Genomic DNA, 24,090 nt, shown 5'->3' on the forward strand with positions numbered 1-24,090 from the left:
GTTCTACTCCTGAGCATTTATCTAGTAGGTCACAAACAAGGTTACAGTAAAAGCCACTAGCCACAACCATGTTCATTCAATGTAGCTACAGTATGGAGTCAGCCCAGATCCTCACTGGGGGAATTGGATCAAGACAATGTGGTATGTATATATACACAATGGAATTTTACTCCTCCATTAGAAAGAATGATCTTGTACCATAAATAAGGAACTGGGAAGATTTGAAAAAATTATATTAAATAAAGCAAGTCAGGCTCAGGGAAACAAAGGTTCCATGTTTTCCCTCATTTGTGGTAGCTAGAATCTGTGGTGTGCAACTGGTTAAAAGTGAATTAACTGAAGTATAATAGACTATGGAGAGAGAGCTCTAATATATTAGAAAGACTAGGTCAAGTCCCTACACAATCAGCATCAGCAGGGATGGGGCAGAAAAATGTAGGGGGAAAGTGGAGGATGGGGGAGAATGGAGTCAAGAATTTGTTCTATATAACACAAAATTAAGAAAAATAGGGGGGGGGGCGTTGAACAGCTAAGAATATTGAAAGGGGTGACACTAATCTGGCTACATAGTATTCATGAACTGCTTTGTTAAATAGCATCTCCTTTGTACAACTGCTTAAAGATAATAAAATTAATGTATTTTTCTACATAATCCGGCATAGTATGATCCCAGTATATATATGTGTGTATACACACACACACACACACATACATACATACATACATACATACATACTAGTGTTATTGCCACTGTGCTTCCTGGGCAAGCACTCTACTACTGTAGCCATGTCTTAGCTCCTTTTGTTTTAGCTGTTTTTGGGATGGGGTCTTGTGCTTTTGCCAGAGACAGCTTTAAACTGCAATCTGTCTGCATATGCCTTCTGTATAACTGAGATTACAGGTGTTTTTCATGGTGTCTGATTTATTTCTTGATAGTGGATCTTGCCAATTTGTTTTTGCCTAGGGTGGTGCCAAGCTTCAGTTGGTATCTGAGATTCAATTGTGAGCCACCATGACTAATTTGTGTTTCATCTTGTGTGCACAGTAGCTCGGTATAAATACTATACTATTTCTGGAAGTAAACTCAACAATTTCTGGTGCTACTTTTGTTTTCAGGGATGTGATTTCTTCTTTGTTCAGAAAATTAAGTAAGGCTGATTTTTCTCCTCCCCTTACAGAATCATCTGAAGAGGAGTCTGATGATGAAATTGCAGATAAGGATTCTGAGGTGAATAATTTGTTTCCTGGTTCATAAGTCTTTCTTTATATCCCCATTGGCTGCACAAATAAGCCCTTCACAATGCTTTCCTGTTTCCTTATTTCTATCAGGATGATTGGGATGAAGAGGAGGAGGAGAAAGAAAGTGGGAAGGATGAGGAGGCAGATGAGGAGCATGAAGAGGATGTTCAAGAAAAAGATGAAAATGGTGAGGACAGAGAGATGGCAAGTGAAAAAGAATTCAATGGAGAGTCTGACTTAGATCCAGAAAACGAAAGTGAAGAGGAGTAAAAATAGAGATGGCCATGAAGCTGTGAACCAGCTCAACCTTGCTCGCGCTGGCCAACCCTCCTGGGGAGGGCTGCCTGTGCCAGGAGGCCAAAGACCACGCACGTTTCCGCCTTCACAGTGGTGATCCTGCCACCTTGCTGTCCTGAGTGCCCCGCATTCTAACTGTGTAAATAAGAGTGTTTCAGTCAATGTTAATAAACTTTACACAGTAAATAGACACATTTTCTGCAATGTACTGACATGATTGTCCGATACATGGTCTATTTTTATACTCTAATACCCTGGTATGGTTGGTTCTGTGAGGAATGGACTTGAGTGGAGACGGATGTCCTGTGGGGTTCACGGACTGGACATGTGGGGCGGAGCCGGCACTCTTCTCAGGTTGGTGTCGTTCATCAAGTCCAGCTGTGAAGCAACACTAGTGAGCTTTTCAATTTGGCACATTTAGTTTATAACATTTTCATAAAATAGGAATAACTGAAAACTGGAGCAAAAACAATGGGATGAAAAAAAATCCACCAGTGCCCCTAGCCTGTCTAGTAACTGGCAATCTGACCTTGGTCAGAGTCAGTATCTGGAGTGCTTCCCAAAAATAACCACTTATTTTTTAAACTGTCATGTGAGATATTTTTTTAGACAAATTTAAAAAATTATGGTAATGAATGAACTGAAGATTTTGCCATATTAAGGGATTTCTTATTTGCAACTTGCCTGTAAGAATCATTAGTGTATAGTTTTAAAGTGCTCATTACCTGCAACTTTTTAAAAAACTCAGTCACAGCTGCTTTTGAAGAGGTTCATTTTTATTTAAATTACTAATGGATCAAAGAACAATTGTTTATTTTTCTCTTTGGTTTTAGATATTAATGATAACCTTGTTGGAATTTTTTCCAAAGAAAATATTTTTATAATTCAGTAATTTAATGTTTTTCATTTTCATTACCCACTCTTGGCAGTGTTAGGGTATCTGTTGTTTATCTTTAAGATAATAAATCTTACTTAAGACTTTATGTATGTATAATAAGTATTTTGGTGTGCTATGAAAGCTTTTTCAAATGATGAGTCATTTTCTTTGTTTTTAAAGAATGGGCTTAGTATTTTACATACTACTCACTAGGGAATATACAGATGGAAGCTCACCTCCAAGGAAGGGCTGGGCAGATGGATTTATTTTTCCCACCTGTGAATATGTAAAACCAAACTGTTATCTCCAAGGGACTTTGTAACATCAGTGATAGAGCAGACGTCTGTGCTCACCTCCTAGAGCTGAGCCACAGAGCCTCCCGTGGAGCAGTGTGAGCTGGCTGCTGGTGCAATGTACAGTTGTCTTTGTCTATATGGAACTGTTATGGCAAATTTAATACCATTCTCTTTGTAAAGTGAATAAATACACATCTCTATTCCTTGCTTGTCTGTGGTATCTGTAGACCAATACAACCACATATTTGGGCTTAGGGAAGTGAAGCCTTTTTAAAAAGTGGCTTTACTCCTTTTAGCATTCATGGGTAAATGCTACATTATGAGTGAACCAAGAACTTTGTCTTAATTTAGTGTTAGTTGTACCTGGTTTTGTGAGGCAGCCTGCTTGGTTGGGCTGTGACTCTTCATGGTAAGATCTGCTCGGGAAGACTCCTGTGTGAACAGGAGGCCGAGTCACATTCCCTAACCCTTGGTCCACTAAAGAGCAATAACTCCAGCAGTTTGCTAGTCATGGGTATTTTTTCTAGTTCTAATTTACACGCAAGTTTTATGTATTTGTTGAGTTCAACTTTCTAGGCCTTTTTTTTTTTTTTTTTAAGGAAGCTGGTTATTACTTCCCTCTTTTTTAAAAAAAACTCATTTCTTAACCATGCTCAAGTGAATGATCACTGTATTTAGTTGTCATTGCTTTATTAAGTCAAGACTATTTGTCTTCACTGTGTGTATTAATTTAAAGGAGTGCATAAGTTAAGCTGTGTTGTCTATTTACAAGTAGATTCTGGTCTAAATGTTTTTGCAAAGATCTGAAACAGATGGTTGTGTTTGAGAAGGTTTAAATTCCTTGAGTAAAGATGAGCATATTGAGCATATGAATGTGTTTCGATGGAAGCAGAAGTCAGGGATTCAGGCTTGGGGCCTTGAAACCTTAATACAGAGGGGTGTCTGAAGGTCAGAAATTCTATCTTGAGAGCAGAAGAGTCGGGGCACTGATTTGTGAAATGTTAAACTAATTCCTGGAAGCATAATTCCACATTTATGAATTCTACATTCATGCTGTGGATGCTTAGCAAAAACATCTTGTCTTTGGTTAGTGTAAATGTTCTCAGGATGTGGCCCCCCCAGGTTGGCACTTTGGGAAGGCACTGAGAGCTGGTGTCCAGAAGGATCCTTGGTCCTTTGACATGCTGATGTCCTCTAGTTCCGCTTGACTTAGGGAGTGAGGTTTGCTGCTTCTCGTGTGTGGAAGGCTGAGTGCAGCACTGGGGACTCTAAATTCTCTCTATGTCATTTGCCTCTATCATCCATTGTAAAGATGGTCACCCGCTAGTGTGCACTAGCAGTGCACTCATTGCTTCCGCAAAGCTAACATCCCCAGGAAGATGTAAACAATAAACGAGTGATTAGGCTTTTGTGTAGTGGGTACTGTGATATTTACTTGGGAGTTCAGGTAGGGATGCGTAGGTGGCAGGCTTAACATGCAAATATAGACCAGGAGGCTGCTTGAGTCAGCTAAGTAGCTTTGTGGGAAAGAATTAGGTAGAGGAGACAGCCCGAGCACAGGCCTGAGGCTTGCAGCGCATGTCTGATGTGATGTGGGAGAGACAGAAACGATGCATTGAGAGATGAGATCAGGAGTGGGTGAGCAGTAGGGTTGCATAGCCCCTGTAGACCATTCATAGGCAAGGACTGATGGATTTGGCATTCCCTGTGGTAGAGTAAGGATGGCACCCGAGGTAAAACATTTTGCAGTAATCCCTGGGAGTAAGGATAGTGTAACGAGTTAGGACTGTAATGATGGAGTTGATTTTGGGGGTTTTAAAGTTAGACTTAATGTTTTAAAGTTAGACTTAATGGGGCTCCACAGGTCAGGAAGCCTGTGCCCAGGACAGTGGGTGGTTTCCCCTCCCCCTGGCTGTGGCTTCACCTGTGCCTGGTCTTAAGTCCTCCCTCACACTCGCAAGACAATGTGTTGGAATCTGCATCTCCTCAGAAATCACTTAAAGTTGCAGATAAGTGTCTGTTCTAGCATTTTAGGGGCTCTGGGCAGCACCCATATATAGGTCAGGAGCTAGCAGTCTGGTGTTGCCCTAGATACAACTTGAAGCCAGTGAACTTACCAAGGGAGTGGTAGAAATGAGCCCAAGGCCTGGCCCCTTGGAAGAGGAGAAACCTGGGGGACACTATGGAGGGCAGTGAGGTAGGAGTTGTTGGCACTATTCATTTCCTTGGGATTTGAATTTGTGATGTTCTTCAGCTGTGGGAACCTGCCTAGGCAGACAGGGTTTCCCCTTCCAGTGTCCAATTCAGTTTTCTTCAGTTGCAGTGGTCTCAGTTCTAATGAAATTGTATAGCATGTCACAAAATGGAACAATAAGCCACCACAGTAATGTGGACTAAAAGGCTTTAGTCAGTCTTAGGAAAATGGAGGAGAGCACGGGAGATCTCTGAGAGATTGTATGTCTTGGTGTGTGTATTTACCATAGAAAAACACCTCTGTGGGAGCAGAATATGAATGTTGTTTGCTACATAGGAAACCCTCACACCTAGTTTTACAAATGGCAGAAGGGCTTGAACCAGAGTGTGGCACCACAGTAAGAAACGAATGGCATGGTCTTCATCCTGGTGCTGAGGACAGCTGTAGGCTGACCTTGGCTTCAGTGTGGGCTGGGCTAGGGCCTTGTCACATTGACAAGTGGGACTCAGGTGGTGGGTCTCCTCAGACTAGTTTGCTTGTGGCCACAGGTACCACAATAGGAAAGTGTCACTTAAGGAACCAGAAATGGATTCAGCCACACTTTGGCCTTGTTAAGTATGCTCAATCTGTTGAAATCCCTAGCTTTTCATTGAGAGAAATATACGTAACAATATTAGCATTTTATGTATTTTGGGGTGTGTGTTCTGTGTCGTCAATTGCACAGAGTCTCGGTAGATCGGTGCAGGAAGTGGAAGGTGGGCTGGCAGGAGAACCTTCAGTTTGGTGGGAAGAGACTAGATTCAGGGCCAGAGGCTGGAATGCTTAGCCACACTGCAGTGTGGCAATGATCAGTCTATATAATTTCTTCCTTGAGTGTGACAGGAGGTAACGACGGTGTCACATGGCTTAAGGATGCTGAAAACAAGCACAGTTTTAACTGTAGGGATCCTTTGAACATCAAAGCAAGACTTCTAAGGATATGTTCAGATCAATTAATTGTTAGACAGTTTCCCACTATGGGATGTGAGAGCGTGGCCTGAGTTCTAAGGGAAATTTGGCTGTCTCTGCCATGTTAAATGCAGTCAGCCCTAAAGGTGAATTTAAGATCTTTTTCCTTTAATGAATTTTTATAATCTTTTGTCTTTGAAACTTATGACACTTAACTGAAACCATTCTAGAAAAGACTGAAAGATAAAAAAGTCATGACAGATCATTGTTCTTAGTATTTTACCACCTTTTAATCTTCTCATTTGCATGTGTACACACATTTAAGAAGTTAGAATAAGGTTTTTTTTTTTATCACCACACACTATTATATTTTAAAGTTACAATGTTTGGTTCTTAGTATTTCACATGTTATACACTTTAGATATTTTTATTTGATATAGTGCTACAGTGAACTTTTTTTTTTTTTTTGTCCTGGGGCTTGAACTGGGCCTGGGCACTATCCCTCAGCTCTTCAGCTCCAGGCTAGCACTCTACTACTTGAGCCACAGTGCCACTTCCGATTTTCTAAGTAGTTTATTGGAGATAAGAGTCTCATGGACTTTTGTGCCTAGGCTGGCTTTGAACCGTGATCCTCAGATCTCAGCTTCTTGAGTAGCTAGGATTACAGGCATGAGCCACTGACGCCCAGCTACAGTGAACATTTGGAGACATACTTTTCCTTCCTTCCTTCCTTCCTTCCTTCCTTCCTTCCTTCCTTCCTTCCTTCCTTCCTTCCTTCCTTCCTTCCTTCCTTCCTTCCTTCCTTCCTTCTCTCTCTCTTTCTTTCTTTCTCCCTTCCCTTCCCTTCCCTCCCCTCCCCTTCCCTTCCCCTCCCCTCCCCTCCCCTCCCCTCCCCTCTCCTCCCCTTCCCTCCCCTTTCTTTCCTTTCTTTTGTCAGTTGTGGGGCTTGAACTCCAGGCCTGGGCATTGTCCCTGAGCTCTTCAGCTCAAGGCGAGTGTTCTACCACAGTGCCACTTCTGGTTTTCTGGTGGTTTATTGGAGATAAGAGTCTCACTGACTTTCCTGCCTGGGCTGGCTTTGAACTGTGATCCTTAGATCTCAGCCTCCTGAGTAGCTTGGATTACAGATGAGAGCCACTGGCTCCAGGCTATATTTTTCTTAAACTGTACAGGAGACTTCTTGGCGATGTATTACTGTGTAAAATGACGTGAGGATTCTTCTGTGAGCCAAGAAATACGCCCTGGTCACTTCACAGGGAGGTTTCTCATTTTCAAAACCAGAGTGTACTCATTTCTATTTCATCATGAGTCTCAGTTCACCTGCTTTATATTGTCATTTGAGGTTGTTCAGTGAATTGTGGGTTCAGATCCTTGTCTATCTTTACAGGGATTGCCTGTCTTACTATTAATTCTTGAGATTCATCCTTCATTATAATTCATTTTATATATATACATATATATATATAGTGTGTGTGTGTGCGTGTGTGCCTGAGCACACACATATGCGGGCGTGCATGTGCACCAGTCTTGGGGTTTGAACTTAGGGTCTGGGCTCTGTCCCTGAACTTTTGTAGTCAAAGCTAACATTCTACCACTTGAACCACAGGTACATCTGACTCTGGTGGTTAATTGGAGGAAGCGTCTCACAGGCTTTCCTGTCCCAGCTGGCTTCGAACTATAGTCCTCAGATCTCAGTCTCCTGGGTAGCTAGAATTACGGGCATGAGCTAGTGGCACCCAGCCACAAACATTCTTTTTAAATAGTAAAAATTTATCTTTTAAGTAGTTGTACAAAGGAGTTTCTCTTCAACATCAGTTTATGAGCACAATATGTCTCGATCACTGTCACCCCTTTGATCATTTTCTCCCATCTCTTCCAATTTTACCTATCCCCTCAAGTTACCTGGTTCCACTTTCATGTATGTCCATTGAATATTATGATATATTTGCACACCCTTCCTCTCTCCATTCATCTACTGTTCCTCCCCTTGACCTCCTCCCCCTCTGGAAAAACATGTTTCGGCTTCTCCTGGTGTTCATTTTGCTAAACTGTAAGTTCAAAGGAGTTATGTCATTCGAATCCTCTTGTGTATATACTATAGTCAATTTGTGTGAGTATGCATATGATACAGTATATATTTTCATATATGTTTATAATTCAAGTGTAACTTCCACATCTAAAACATGTGTCCTTTGTCTCTGAGCCTGACTTAATTTGACATAATTTTTTCCATTCATTTCCCTGGAAATGACATTATTCCTGGATGGATGAGTAAAATTTCATTGTGTGTATGTGTGTGTGTGTGTGTGTTATATGCATATTCTATCTATCTATGTCTGTCTATCTATCTATCTATCTATCTATCTATCTATCTATCTATCTATCTATCTATCTATCTATCTATCTATCATCTGTATCATTGCCTTGATTCATTCATCGGTTGTAGGGCATCTGGGCTGTTTCCATAGTTTGATTATGGTGAACAATGCAGCAGTAAACATGGATATGTAAGTGTCTTTACATATCCTGACTTGTAATCTTTACGTGCCCAATAATGTAGTCACTTTAGGATTTTGAATAATCTCCAAACTGCCTTCCAGAATGGTTGTACTAGTTTATATTATCACTGACAGTGTAATAGGGTTCTTGTTTTCCAACACCCCTGTCAGCATTTGTTCATATTCTAGATGATGGCTGACATTGAGATTTTGTTGGACATTGAATTTGTAGATTGCCTTTGGCCTTGTGGCCATTTTCACAATGTTTTGTCAATCCAGGAACATAGGAAGGTTTTCTACTTCCTGGTGTCTTCAGTTTCTTCAGGGTTTTATAGTTTCTGCTGCAGAGGTCCTTACTTCCTTAGGTAAGCTTATTCCTACATAACAAGTATTTCCTAGTTTACCTTTTCGTCCCCTGCGATGCTATCTTCCTTTTTAGTTTTCTTATCTTTGAGCTTGAAAAAAAATCACCCTGGGGCTGGGAAGGTGGCTCAGTGGTAGAGCGCTTGCCTAGCATGCATGAGGCCCTGGGTTCGATTCCTCAACACCACATAAGCAAAAAGAAAAAAGCTGGAAGTGGCGCTGTGGCTCAAGTGGTAGAGCACTAGCCTTGAGCTGAAGAGCTGAGGGACAGTGCCCAGGTCCAGAGTTCAGGCCCCAGGACCGGACCCCCCCCCCCCCCCCCCCCCCAAAAAAAAAAAAATCACCCTTTCTGGAGTTAGACAGGTTTTTCTTGCATTTCATGCTAGTTATTTTTCTTCCTTTCCCTTTCCCTTGTTTCCTCTCTCCGGTGTGTACTTGTTACAGAAACAAAGGTGAAGCCTGTAATCCCAGCTACTTAGGAGGCTGAAATCTGAGGTTCACAATTCAAAGCCAGTTTGGGCAGGAAAGTCCATGAAACTCTTATCTGCAGTTAAACACCAGAAGACCTGCAGTGGTGCTGTGGCTCAGTGGTGGAGCGCTAGCCTTGAGCTGAAGAGCTGAGGGACAGTGCCCAGGCCCAGAGTTCAAGCCCTATGACTGACAAAAAAAAAAAGAAAGGTGCAGCTGTGGGTAAGAGTTCTGAGCCCCTCCCGTGGGTGGGGCTAAAGGGTCCAGTGAGACAGGGAGGAATTCTGGGGCAGCAAAAGAGGAAAGCCACCACTGGGAGAGAAATTTTCTAGGCCTCAGCCACAGCTAAGGCAGAGTATGGCTCCACCCAGCCTGGCACCAGCCAATGTAAACTCTGCGTCCCTTACCACTCTGGCCTGTGTGGACCCCAGCCATTCCCTGTCTGAAATAGACCGAGTCACATATTCATGAGGTAAGAGTTTGGCTCTCATCAGTTCTGAGAATCTTGTCCACTCTTTTGACTGTTATTCTCTGATCAAGAGTATTCTGTGTGTCCCTGGGAAAAGCACAGTGTGCTGATAACAGGCTTGGCTGGTGAGACACAGAGGAGCAGTTGATTAGGATATGAGGTAGAATGAAGTCAAATGTCATTAACTTACACAGGGATGGCTTGGAGTGGCTCAGGAACAAATGATGTATTCTCAATCAGGGATCAGAATAATTGTAGGACTCTCAAGTCCTAAGCCCCCAGGAGAGTCTTCTAAGAAACAGGCTTGTTGGAACAGAGGGATAAACAAACTTTCATTTTAGAAACTTGCAACTTGAACCTCTTAGAACAGAGGTTTTTGGTTCTGTTAACTGTGGAGATTTATCTAGATAGATAGAAGAAAACATAGCTTTGGTAAATATAGAGCCTATGGTAACATTGTCTCAGGTGGTTTCTTGGCTTTCTCTCAGTGGTAATTCTCTATTTGGATTTTACAATACACTCTGGTGTGATGCTTAATTAAATTTAATTTAGTGGAGAGCCCTTAACAGCCACCACAGATTGTCCAGGTTACATTTGCTGATTAGAAATACAATTGTCAAGGCTGGGAAGGTGGCTGAGTGGTAGAGCGCTTGCCTTGCATGCCAGAGGCCCTGGGTTTGATTCCTCAGCACCACATAAGCAAAAAGAAAAAAGCTGGAAGTGGCGCTGTGGTTCAAGTGGTAGAGCGCTAGCCTTGAGCTGAAGAGCTGAGGGACAGTGCCCAGGCTCAGAATTCAGGCCCCATGACCAGACCCCCCCACCCTCCCCCCAAAAAGAAATACAATTGTCAATATAAAGATAACCACTAGGTGTCAGTCTCGTTTCATGCAAATTCATCATCCAAAAAAAAACAAAAAACGTCATACTGGAAGAATGGCTAGCATAGCCCTCTTCCTGTGGGCATTCTTTACTAGAGTGAGGTTTTATTTTCTGTGTATTTCAGCTTGCTCTTTCTGTTGTTCATGTCCTGGTTTCATGTCTTACTATGTGGCCCAGGCTCTTTTGGACTGGCAGTCCTCCTGCCTCAGCTGTCCTAGTGTTGGGATTTTTTTCCTCTTCTTTCTCCTACATCTTGGTTACCTTTTACATGAGGACAGGCAGGGGAGATACCTATTCTTGTTTTAGAGATGAGAAAATAGCGTTCAGATTAAGTGTAATGATTTGTATGAGGGAGGCTTCAGGGATAAGCTGAGCCTAGATCCTAGAAGTCCTGACAATGTAGAACTGGATAGGCTGGGTTTTAATCCCAGTTAGTGGTCGCTCTAAGCCTCAGTTTCTTCATCTGTAAAATGGACGTAGTGAAAGTTTCAACCCCAAAGGTCACTGTGAAGTCACCTAAGCTAAAGTGCTTGGACTGGCAAGTAGTAAGCAAGAACTGTCTCAGATGGTTACACTCCCAAGTAATCAGTCCCCTCGCGGAGGCTTGGCTTTGGATAGCTGGCATGCCGACATGTCCTTCAGAGTTCTGCCGTCCTGCATATTCAGAGAAGGGGAGGAGGTTGGTCACTAGCTGGTGCGGTATGAGCGCATGTGCCGTGTCCCCTCCTGCATCCATGCTGAGCATCTGCCTCAGCCTTGGTCCCCTGAGTATCTCTGCCTGCCCGTGGCTCTAAGACAGCACACGCTTTATATTCAACCGGCGACTGACAGGCTCCAAAAATTGATTTATATCCATGGTAACTGTCACCCAGGCGAACAGGGAGGAACAAGAGTCTTTTCTTCCCATTCACATCAAACAGAGCCGGAGCCCAGAAACCATCAGCCCTGCTCTGCCTCTGCCCACCCTGGCTTGTCTCCTCTGGAAGATCAGCACATCCTCATCCTCTCCCCTCTCCCCTCTCCTTCCCAGGGAGCCCAGGCTGGCTACCCCAGCCCATCTGGGACTGGCGTCCTGGAGACAGCAGAACCTGAAGGCGGATCCTCAGGTAATAGCTGAGACTCAGGAATTGTTTCTTAGTCACATTCTAGACAGGCCTGAAATGCTCTGAAAGGCTTGCATGTGGTGGTGTGTATAGTTTCTAGAGAAATCGTTGGTGGAGTGTGTAAGATCCCAGTGAGCTTTCCTGTGATGTGAAGACAGTGTCTCTGATAACCTTGTGATTGGTTTTATGTCTTCTCTGAAATTCTTCTGATGGGTGCTTTTCTTCTGATACCTTTTTGGAAGTGAAAAGGTCTGGCTAGAGAGAGAAGCACAGACATCCTGATTGATGAGGACATCTTTCTGGAGATCTGGTTTTTTTTTTTTAGATGATCCCCCAAAATATATTATTTAAAATAAATATAAATGTATGCGGTGATTTAGGTTAGTGGTCTTGGAATTTTTGAAGCATGTTAAGAGCAAAGTTTTGCAATGAGTTCTTTAAAACTTTAGTCTTAAGAAAGATTTCATGCAGGTACTAGTGGCTCACACCTGTAACTCTAGCTACTCAGGAGGCTAAGATCTGAGGATCATGATTCAAAGCCAGCCTAGGCAGGAAAATCTGAGAAACTCTACCTATCAAAAGAAACCTGGAAGTAGAGCTGTGGCTCAAATGGTAGAGTGCTAGCTAACCTTGAGCAACAGGGACAGAGCTCAGGCCCAAAGGTCAAGCCCCAAGACTGGCACAAGAGAGAGGGGGGGGGGGCAGAGGGACAGAGGGAGACAGAGAGACAGAGACAGAAAGAGAGACAGAGACAGAGACACAGACAGAGACAGGAGAGAGACAGACAGAGGCAGACAGACTCAGACACAGACAAAGAGAGAGACAGAGAGGGAGGGAGGGAAGGAGAGAGAGAGATTTCATGAACAAACAGGTCTCTGTGGTTCCATTGAGATGGACGTTACTAGCACTCTACCTTTAATGAGTGCCCTGATTTCTAGAGTGTATTAAAGGTTCTGAGAGTTAAGAAACATATCTAGCATTATTTATTTCCATGATTCCCAAACTTTTCTCTCTCTGTCTCTTTCTTTCTTTCTTCCTTCCTTCCTTCCCTCCTTCCTTCCTTTCTTTCTTTTTCCTTCCTTCCTTCCTTCCTTTCTTTCTTTTTCCTTCCTTCCTTCCTTTCTTTCTTTGTTTCTTTCTTTTTCCTTCCTTCCTTCCTTTCTTTCTTCCTTCCTTTCTTTCTTTTTCCTTCCTTCCTTCCTTCCTTCCTTCCTTCCTCTTCCTTCCTTCCTTTCTTTCTTTCTTTCTTTCTTTCTTTCTTTCTTTCTTTCTTTCTTTCTTTCTTTCTTTCTTTCTTTCTTTCTTTCTTTCTTGCTTTCTTTCTTTCTTTCTTTCTTTCTTCTTCCTTCCTTCCTTCCTTCCTTCCTTGCTTCCTTCCTTTTTTTTTTTTTTGCCAGTCCTGGGGCTTGAACTTAGGACCTGGGCACTGTCCCTGAGCTTCTTTTGCTCAATGCTAGCACTCTACCACTTGAACCGCAGTGCCACTTCTAGCTTTTTCTGTTTATGTAGCGCCCAGGGCTACATGTATGCTAGGCGAGCACTCTACCACTAAACCACATTCCCAGCCCCAAGCTTTTCTTTTCTCTTTTGCTTTCACATTTCTTCCACAAGACATGGTTGGGGAATGGCTGGGCTAGACAGAGTCTCATTGCCCTAGGTAGGTATGGCCAAATGCATGGTTCAGATTATCACTGGAATAGAACATAGGATCTGTGTGTAAGTCAGGGCCTGTGTCTCCCATTTCCCCCTTATTCCAGAATCCCTGTGCTGTAGAGGTTGGGGGATGGGAGGTTGGAGTGGTCAGACCCCAGATCCCCAGTGAACACCCTAGAAGGTTGCTGCCTGCTTCAGGACCTCTGAGGATGGAGCGCTGGCTGCCTCTTTTTTTTTTGGTGCTTTTTTTTTTTTTTTTTTTTTTGGTCGGTCATGGGGCTTGAACTCTGGGCCTGGGCGCTGTCCCTCAGCTCTTCAGCTCCAGGCTAGCGCTCTACCACTTGAGCCACAGCGCCACTTCCAGCTGGCTGCCTCTTTTGAGAGCCAGTTGCTAGTGCTGCTTGGTAAGAAGCTGGTATCTATTTGTTAGTGTTTTAGCTCCTGGAGCCATGAGGCCAAGCCCTTGCAACATGGCTTCTTATGTTTTTTTGTTTTTATTTTTGCCAGTCCTGGGGCTTGAACTCAGTCTGGGTGCTGTCCCTGAGCCTCTTTGTGCTCAAGACTAGCACTCTACCACTTGAGCCACAGCACCATGTCTGGCCTTTTCAAGTAATTTATTGGAGATAAGAGTTTCATCGACTTTCCTGCCCAGGCTGGCTTCAAACTGCCACTCTCAAATCCCAGCCTCCTGAGTAGCTCTAGGATTGCAGGTGTTAACTAATGGTGCCTGGCTATGGCTGGTTATCTTGTCAGGGGCTGAATGGCACCTTCATAGCCTCTGAGTCCCCCCCCTCTTTCTCTCTCGCTTTGTGCCAGTACTGAGGCTTGAGCTCAGGACCTCATGCTCTCACTTAGCTTTTCCCCTCAAAGATGATGCTCTACCACTTGAACCATAGCTCTACTGCTGCCCTTTTGCTGGTTAACTGGAGATAAGAGTCTCACTGACTTTTCTGCCCAAGCTGGTTTCAAACCTTGATCCTCAGATTTCAGCCTCTAGAGTTGCTAAGATTTCAAGTGTGAGCCACCATGCCCAGCTTCTCAGTCCCCATTCTCACTCCTCTGGATGAGCTGTAGTTGGCTGACATTCTTCCTCTGGTATGAAGAGGAAGAACAGAGTTGAACACATACCTGACAATTCCCTTCCTGTGGATCTCCTGGCTCTGGTGCAGGTAAATCAAGTCTGTCCTAATTCATCTGAAGACCATATCACAGGCATTGAGCTAGTCATCAATCTGGATAGCAGGATTTGTTGGGCTTTCTGTCTCAGTCATGGCTTTCTTCTCAGCATGTGAGTCTCTGACCAGATTCCAAGTCACATTGAGCCAATTGGCTTCTTAGTGAGAAAGTCATCAGCTTCCAGCCATAGCAAGTTTCCCTTTCCAGATCGTAAACAATGAAGGTTTTCATCAGATAGCTCACTGGCAGTCAGCACTGGCCCAAGGGCTGCTTGGTGCAGTGGCTCAGAATGCTTCAACTATGCTCCTTGACTTTCACTCTGATGTGCCTGCTTGTGAGAGCTGTGCTTGGGGTTTTCCACACACCAGCCTGCTCCAGGGAAAAGAATAGTCTTTTTATTGACCCCCATTTTTATTCTTTTTGGTTCTCTCTTCAGTCCTGATTTTCATGTTTCCTTTTGGTTTGAAGAACTTTCGTCAGCCATTCTTTTAGAGGAATCGTTAGTTTCCTTCATCCAAGAATGTCTTCATTTCATCTTCATTTCCTCTTCCTCCTCTTTTTCTCCTCCTCCTCCTCCTTCTCCTCTTCTACCATCTTTATTCTTGATGGATATTTTTGCTGGGTATAGAATTCTCAGTTGCTACTTCCTGTGGGTCTGACAATGATCATTTCTCTTTCAAAATTCTTGTTGTTTTGATTCTAGGCTTTTTTTTTTAGACAGGATCTTGTGTACACACAGTCCTGTCTCAGATTCTCAGCTGATGGGATTGTAACCAAGACTATCTAGACTTGTTTTTCACTTTGTCTTTAATTTTCTGAGCTTGATAACATAATATCTTGATGTGGATTTCTTTGTATTTATCTTGTTTGATCTTGCCCACTTTCTTGAGTCTATATGTTTGTATCCTTCACAAACTTTAAAAGTTTTTAGCTAGTATTTGGGTACTTTTGCATCCTCATATCCTTTCCACTATATTTCTTTTGTTTTTATTTTTTTAATTGTGAAAATACTGTACAGAGGGTTACAATTACATGGGCAAGATAATGAGTACATTTCTTATCAAGCAAGCATTGTAGCCTCCTCCTTTGTTTCCCCTTCCCTCCTCCCCCCCACCAAAGTTTGTTTTTGATATGACGACTTGTACATCTCATTGTTGCAATGGGTCCACCTGTATCCCTATTTAAATGATTTGTTTTTCCCCTTCCCCTCCACAAATTATAGCAACATCAAATACAGTGAAAGCAGAGGTTATACTGTGGGGGAGGGACATACAAAGCAACAAAGAAATAATCTTATAAATGTGTTAGAAACAATCACATGAAAGAAAAAAAATTTGAATACATTCTCCATGAGACTCTTTTTTTTTTTTTTTTTTGTTGGCCGTGGGGCTTGAACTCTGGGCCTGAGCGCTGTCCCTCAGCTCTTCAGCTCAAGGCAAGCGCTCTACCACTTGAGCTACAGTGCCACTTCCTGAATACATTCTCTAACATCAACTTGTCTGACCTTTTTTGCTTGACTCAGACATACACTAGATATTGCAAATAAGGGAAACCATGGGACCTATGTTTCTTTGGGCCTGGCTTACTTCACTTAATATAATTTTTTACAAGCCTTTCCATTTCCTAACAAATGGGGCAATGTCATTCTTTCTGATGGAGGCATAGAATTCTATTGTGTATATATACCACATTTTCTTGATCCATTCATCTACTGAGGGGCATCTGGGTTGGTTCCATATCTTAGTTATAGTAAATAATGCTTCAATAAACATAGTCCTGCTGGTAGCTTTAGGGTGGTCTCGTTTGTGAACATTTGGGTAAATACCCAAAAGTGGGATTGCTGGGTCATAGGGGAGCTCTATGTGGAGTCTTTTGAGGAACCTCCATACTGCTTTCCAAAGTGGTTGAACAAGTTTACACTCCCACCAACAGTGCAGTAAGGTTCCCTTCTGTCCACATCCCCTCCAGCATCTGTTGTTATTAGAGTTCTTGATTTTTGCCATTCTAACTGGAGTGAAGTGGTATCTCAATGTTGTTTTGATTTGCATTTCTTTTATGGCTAGGGAGGTTGAGCATTTCTTCATGTGTTTATTGGCCATCCTTCTTTCCTCTTCAGAGAAGTTTCTCTTTAAGTCTTTAGCCCACTTATTTATTGGGCAGTTGTTTCTTTGAAGATTTGTTGTTGGGGGATTTAATTTTTTGAGTTCCAGGTATATTTTAGATATGAGACCCTTGTCCATTGTATGGCTAGTGAAGATCTTCTTTCCATCCGTGGGCTTTCTATTGATCTTGCTAGCTATGTCCTTTGCCATGCAGAAGCTCTGCAATTTCATGCAATCCCATTTGTCCAACCTTTCTTTGATTTTTTTGTGCTTCTGGGTCTCTATTAAGAAAATTTCGGCCTGTGCCAACAAGACCTAGGGATATTTCTTAATTTCTAATAATACAAGTGTTAGATTTTCTTTGTAGTCTCACAGAATCCCTGAGGCTCCATTCATTTCTTTCAGTCTATATACTCTGGTTCACATTAATTAATTAGAATGGTTCTGATTTGTAAGATTCACTTCTTTCCTCAGTTACTGTCATTCATATTGGATTATTTCAATTTTATTGTTCAGTCTAACATTTGTGTTTGCTTCTTTATCTCTTCTGTTTCTTTGGTGAGATTTTTAATTTTTTAAGCATGTCCACAATTGTCCATTAAAGCATTTTGTGCGTGCTGCATGCTTAATGTCCTTGTTAGATAATCTCAACATGTATTACCTTGGTGTTGCATGGTTGATTTTTTTTTCTCATTCAACTTCAGATTTTACTTGTTCTTGGTATGATGAGTGATTTTCAGTTATATCCCAAATAATGTATATCCTATACTGTATTACAAAGCTCTAGATCCTCATCTATCCTTAGATTGCAAGGAGTTGCCCTATTTAGGGCAGGGCACAGGACCAGGTGGTGGTAGATGTGCAGTCCTTTGCAGAGCTCTGCTGAAGCGGGGCCCTGCCTTACACCACCGTGCCTGGCCTCACTGCTTGAGTTCTGCTCTCCACTGGGTCCTGCTGGGTGAAGCCTTAAAAAAATGAAAGCACACATTCAGAATGTGCACGTACAACTATGTGTAACATAGCTTGATGTGCTTTTATGAACAGAAAATGTGAAAGCATTTTGAGAATTTTCTTCTGTCCACCCTCCCTTTTTATTTTTTATTTCTTTTTTTAGACAGAGTCTTCTACTATGTAGCCCCTTCAGGCCTAGAACTTACTATGTAGCCCAGGCTGGTCTCAAACTTGTGATCTTTCTGTCTCTGCTTCCTATGTGCTGGGATTTCAAGTGTGTGTTCCAGCTGGCAAGAATGTTCTAATTCCTTTGCTTGTTCTTAGACTTCTATTTTTCTCCATCAGATTTCGGAATTATTTATTCACTTCCTTTGCCTTCCATTTCTTCACATTCATTCTTTTCTTTTGTGATTTATGTATTTATACACATATTAGCTTTGTTCTCTTACTCCTTCCTTACTTTCTTTCCATCTTATATTATCCTAGCCTCTCCTATCCCATTTTGAGAGCATGTTTATAGGTTGTAGCAAAGCTATGCATATACCTTGGACCAAAGAATAGACTTCTGTCTGGGAAGATCATCTTCTTTCACAAGCACATAGCTTCTCAAGAAAGGCTTCTTGTATGGAGCAGTGAGGGAGGAAGGGACATGGGCCTAGCCAGCCAGACCCAACAGTAGTAATCTGGAGGGTGACATGCCATGGCCAGATTGCAGTCACATTTCCATTCTACCCACCCACTCACCCATCTATTTGCTGTTAAAAGATCAGGAAGCTACTCTAGGCCTTTTCCTGTGCACAGCCTTGGGGGAGTGCCTTGCTCTTCTCTGACATTCCCTTGTGGAGAATGCAGGAAAAGAAGGAGGAGTACACTCTCTGTCAGGGGAGGAGTTGCCTTATCTTGGTAGAAGCTCCTGGTGAGCAACTGGGCTGGAAGCAACAGAATCAGAAATTCTCAGTCTAGAACCTGTCATAACCACTTCTTTCTCTCTGCGCCCTTCTGGGCCTCAGTTTCCTTCCTGTGATATGAAAGGTTTGGCTGGATCCTTCCTCTAGGCTGTGACTTAGAGCAGATGTACTATGTGGAATCATAGACAGAACTAAGAGAACAAGACTGTGCCTTTGGAGGATGGGTAGCCTTAGGGTCAGCGTCATGCTGGGGGCAGTTGCCACTTGTCTCTGCCATCTATCTCTGTCTGGTGGATGACATGTGCATGTGAGAGGATTTCTAGCCCTTTGCCTACTGTCCGAGCTCCTCATCCGCCATGCTGGTTTGGAAACCCAGGAAGAGCAGGGGCTGGCTAGAGGGCCCACAGTGATATTAGTAACAGGACTAGAACCAACTCTTTGGTTCTCATCTGGCACCAGTGGGTCACACACAAATCCTCTGTCTGAGCTCAGTTGATCCTTAGGGATGGGAACAAGAGGTCACAGCCTGAGCATGGAATTCAGTGCTAACTCATAGGCAGTTTCATTTATTTATTTCATGCAAAGTTTCTGGGTCAGGCTAGGCCTTGTTCATGGAGATAGGAGATGGGAATGTGCCAGTCCTGGTCTTTGTCCTTAGGGAGACCACAGAAGAATGGAGGTCACACACAGGGGTGATGGACGGAAGCAGTGGGCACAGGAACTGGACAATGGGAGGAAATTTTTTTTTTTTGGGTCCGTCGTGGGGCCTGAACTCTGGGCCTGGGCGCTGTCCCTCAGCTCTTCAGCTCAAGGCTAGCGCTCTATTGCTTGAGCCATAGCACCACCTCCAGCTTTTTTCTTTTTGCTTATGTGATGCTGAGGAATCGAACCCAGGGCCTCATGCATGCAAGGCAAGCGCTCTACCACTGAGCCACCTTCCCAGCCCTGGGAGGAAATCTTAATAGGAAAATGCCGAGACTGGAAGATGGTGCAGCACCATCACTGGCTATGTGGGTACCATCCTTGCTCCTGGACTCAAGGAGATAGACCAGGCATGCCTTCGAAGCAGTATGGGAGTGTGGAGGGAGCTGCCCTACAGGAGCCCTCACCTCTAAAGTAGGATCCTTAGCCTTCAGGTGTCCCCAGGGACAGCACTGAGGAAGCTGGGTTCCCCTCCCCCATCAGCCAAACCCAAGAGATGACAGAGGCAGGACGGCAGGAGGGCTTCCTGGTGTCGCCCCAGGAACTCACACTCCAGCACAGAGATAGGTAAGGGGATGGAGCAGTGGTCTCCAGCCACGGGCACTCGCAGTGAGCAGTGGGTGTTACATGTGTGTGTGTGTGTGTGTGTGTGTGTGTGTACAGGGGTCTTCACCTGGGAGCTAAGCTTGAGCTCTGCGTTGGTTTCCTAGGACTGCAAACGGGGCAGTGAGAACCCTAGAATGTGTGGTCCCACAGTTCTGGACCCAGGGTTAAAAATAGAGGAGTGGGTAGGGCCGTGTTCCCTCTGCCCGTGATGGGCGGGGCTGTGCAATCTCTCTTGGTGGTTTGTGGCTGGAGGAGTGTGTCTGATCTTCATGAGGCTTTCTCCCAGCATGCATCTGCCCAATTCCTCTATTACAGAAACGGCCTGGGCTGGGTTGGATCAGACTATCCTCTGCTGTTTGATTTCTTCTTGCCTGATACATCTGCAATGTCCCTATTTCTAGACAAGGCTACAGGGCCAGGGATTGGAGGCCAGGGCCTCCCCATATGAGTTTGAGGAGCATCAATTCAGCTCTGTCAGGCCCTGTCTTGAAAGATGAGTAGGAGTTCACCCAGGTAGATGAGCATGAGTATGTTTATGCCAGCTGCACCTGAGTACAGTTAGAGCTATGGAATATACACCTAGAGCATATAATCTTACCATGTACACTTGCAAATGGCCACACAGGTGCTGTGACCTGGCATCCTTGCCCCTTCCCAGCCCCCCTCGCTCCTGGGTTTTGTTCAGAGCCTCCTCCTGGCTGTCATGGAGGCTCTTCCCAGGTGAGCCCATCAGGCTCTGAAAGAGTTTGAAGTACCCCCTGCCCCCAGCCACTTGAGGGGCTTGAACTCAGGGCCTGGGCTCTGTCCCTGAGCTTTTCTGCTTAAGGCTAGCATTCTACTAGTTTGAGCCACAGTGCTATTTCCAGTTTTCTGGTGGTTTGCTGGAGATAAGAGTCTCATGGACTTTCTTGCCTGGACTGGCTTTGAACCATGATTCTCAGATCTCAGCCTCCTGAGCAGTTAGGATTACAGGCGTGATCCACCAGTGCCTGGCTTATGAAGTATCTTTAAGAAAGAAGACAAATTAGGTATTGAAAATATTTTCTTTCCATTGATAAAAGAAATCAGAACAGGTTACTGGGGCCAAGGGGTTCCAGTCCTGAACAGGTTGGCCCAGGCACATGTGGGTAGTTTGTCTCTTTCTCTGTCTCTGTGTCTCCAATGCCTGCGCTAGGACACCTGCAGGCAAGCAGGGGGAGCAGAACTAAGTAGGGGGGCAGAGCCGGGCTAGGTTTGAGGGCTTTCTTGGCTGTGTTGTAGGTGCCATGTGGTCTCCTTTCTAGGCTCTGGAGGGAGCAGAGGAGTTCAACTCACCGGCCTGCTTCTAAGGGGTGTGGAGGTCCTGCTTGCGCCCTCTGGTGGTGGACCTGGTTGTCAGTCCTTACTGGCAGTCTCACTTTATGAAAGCTGTTTCTTCCAGGGCCTGAGAGGAGGTCTCATACGGTCCTCACTGGCCATCTTCAGGAGGAAGAAAGAGTCCAGGGAGGCCTTGTGTTTCCTGAGGGTGGCTCAGTGAAGGGCCTTTCACCTGCCTGCCAAATCAAGTCTTTGGTAAAGAACCTGGAAAAGTTCTTAGTCTTTAGGCGAGTGGCTCTTTGCAAGGCTGCATGATACAAGCTCCCACACTGTGCTCCTTGGAGGCTAAGGGTTAAAGGGATAGGGCAAGGAAGAAGGAGCAGTGGCTGTTTAACAGACAATGCCTACTGGGATTTCTGCCCAGGGGCCAGAGGAAGCACACATGGGCTTCTGGCTTTCACGTTTTCCAAAAGTTGGAAGTCAGTTTCAGTATTGTGCTCAGTAGAGGAGGGAACAGGCTGAGCAAGGTTAAGAACCAGCCGGAAGGAAATCAGAATTCCAGCCCCACTCAGCTTGCTGCCCAGGCCTGGCTGGCCCTTTGCTTCTAGAAGCAGCTTGTGAGCAGAGCTGCCCTGGGCCTGGAGGGTTCTAACCCCCAGCAACCCCTGCTCTGCTCCCTTCCCCCTCCAGAGACAAGTGGGTCACCTGAGAGTGCCAGGTGCTCAGATGAGCCTCGGGAGGAGCGGGGCTCAGGAGACCAGCCTCTGTGCTCCATCTCTGGCTCACGCGGGGAGCTGGGCCGCTTCTGTGGTTGCCATGCAGCTGTGTTTATTCAAGGAGAGTCTGGAGAGAGCAGCAGCCTGCTTGCTGTGGGCGCCTGCCCGACACCTGCCTGCACAGAGGCCGCTGCTGCCCGGGGCCGTGAGGCTGGGCCAGGCCAGGGAGGGTCCTGGGCTCCTTGGATCCATTGTCTTCAGAGAGACTCAGGACCTAGATTCAGCTGGTGACAGGGGTTTGGCCTCTGAACAGAGAGGTGAGGCCATGTGTGTGCCAAGCTGCCGGGAGGGGGCTGAGCGGGGAGGGCAGGTCTTCTGAAGTCCTTGGAGGGAAGGACAAAGACCAGATCTGGAGGAACGAGAGGAAAGGCGCCATGTGGTGCCATGCTGTATGCTGGTAGGAGGTCCCTGCCCCTCTCTGGCCTTCGTGGGTCAGCTTTACATGAGGGTGGACTTGCTTTTTTTTGATAGCTTCAAGCCAAGGAAGGAGGGGCTGCACTGGGCTGTGTCCTGCCCCAGGCCCCAGCCTTGCTCTGTTTGGGGGTGAATTCACCTGTGCCCTGGCTCTCTGAGGATGCTAGGAGGAGGCTGGGGGCGGGGGACATGCCGTGGGGAGCATGCTATGCGTGGGGCAGAGGCATCTGGCTACAGTGCAGGCCTTAGGGGGCTGTGCTCTGGATGTGAATTCTGATGCTGACCAGTAACATTCTTGCTGGCTATATGAGTGTGGGCTCTTTTAACCTATCCATGCCTCACTTTCCCCATCTCTAAAGCGGGGTGTGGAGACAGGAGTGTGGTTGGTGTGTGAGCTGTGTATACGCAGAGTGGAAGTTCTGGCTTTGATGCTGTTTTGATCATGGTGGAGAATAGTGTGCTTCTTTCTGGAAATCTCGGGCCCTGAAACCATGGTTCTGCTGGTCGCTACTCTGAGATGAAGCCCACATGGCCCGCGCACCTGGAAGGTCTGATTCTTTCTTGGCAGTGCTGGGAGCACATCAGAGTTGTGATCCATCAGGGTGGATCCTAGAACACACCCTCATGGACCTGGCCTTGTCGTCGCCATCTCCCTTCTGTTAGCGTTCATCATGCTGCGAATCCTTCCTTGCACGTCTATATTATTTCTAAGTACTCAGGAGATGTTTGCCTGCTCTTGAGGGTTCTGGAGACAGTCATCTCCTGTCATCTTCCACTAAAGCTTATGTCATGGACATCCATGATACGGAGTAGGCTTGTTTGTGTTCATTGCTGTGTAATATTCCACAGCGGGAGTCCTCCCTGGCATGATTCCCAGTCCTCTGGTGGTGGACGTTTGGGTTGGCCTCCATCCACAGAACTGCTCTGACCATTCTTATGTGTCTGTCCTGGATCACCTGTGCAAACTTTCTCCAGAGTGGATGCCCAGGAGCAGAGCTGTCCAGGATGTGGGCAGCTTGAAACTTTATTAAGTCAAGCGCAGGCGTGGGAGGGGCCTGTGTGTGCAGCGTGAGCGCTCCCAATGCTCTGTGCTGCTGTTGGCACTGGTGTCTGCCTCCTTGACTCATGCTAACCTTGGCAGGTAGTGGTCGTATCTGTGTCTGCATTCCTCTGGTGGCCAGGAGACTGGACACCCTTTCCCCTACTTTTTGTTTTCCCCACTTTTTTTTTTCACCCTGTGATTCTCCCTTTCCTCTGCTCTTTGCTCTGTCCATTGTGCTCAGACTTTGAAGCATCCATTTTTCTCTCTGTTCTTTCTGCCCCTCTTTCCCTTCTTGGAGGAACTATGGTTCCTTCACCTTTGACCTTTAGGCCTTGTCTGGAGGTCTGAGGTTTCCACTTCATTGCAAAAGCTTGCGCCCCCCCCTCAACCACCCCCCTCCCCGCACTGATTACCTTCTCTCCTGGGCCTTGGGTTTCCCTTCAGTAAAACTGAACAGAAGCCCAGTGCTAATGGCTCACACCTGTCATCCTAGCTACTCAGGAGGCTGAGACCTGAGGACTGCAGTTCAAAGCCAGCCCAGACAGGAAAGTCCATGAGATTCTTCAATGAACCAGCAAGAAGCTGAAAGCAAAACTGTGGTTCAAGTGGTCGAGTGCCGGCCTTGAGTGGAAAAAGCTGGACAACAACCAGGGCCTCAGTTCAAGTCCCAGTACTGGCACAAGTATGTGCACACACACACACACACACATACACACACACACACATGTACACACATGCACACAAACACCCCTCTCCAAAACAATGTAACATAAAACTGTGGCCCTCCAGGGAAGGCACCTCAGCATCACAGATAAAACCCTGCAGAGGCACAT

At 45.1% G+C, this 24,090-nt stretch overlaps 1 protein-coding gene across 1 annotated transcript in view; it reads left to right on the forward strand.

Moving 5' to 3' along the window:
• Wdr43 (WD repeat domain 43) overlaps positions 1-2,912 on the forward strand; it is a 54,504-nt gene extending 51,592 nt beyond the window's left edge. The window contains exons 17-18 of the mRNA XM_042696705.1: positions 1,179-1,228; positions 1,330-2,912. Of these exons, the coding sequence (XP_042552639.1) occupies positions 1,179-1,228; positions 1,330-1,509 (230 nt within the window). The 3' untranslated portion in view covers positions 1,510-2,912. The remainder of the gene's footprint in view (positions 1-1,178; positions 1,229-1,329) is intronic.
• The last annotated feature ends 21,178 nt before the right edge of the window (positions 2,913-24,090 follow it).

The sequence above is a fragment of the Dipodomys spectabilis genome, unplaced genomic scaffold (genome assembly GCF_019054845.1).
Source record: "Dipodomys spectabilis isolate Male_0828 unplaced genomic scaffold, ASM1905484v1 ptg000210l, whole genome shotgun sequence".
In the NCBI taxonomy this organism is placed as follows: domain Eukaryota; kingdom Metazoa; phylum Chordata; class Mammalia; order Rodentia; family Heteromyidae; genus Dipodomys; species Dipodomys spectabilis.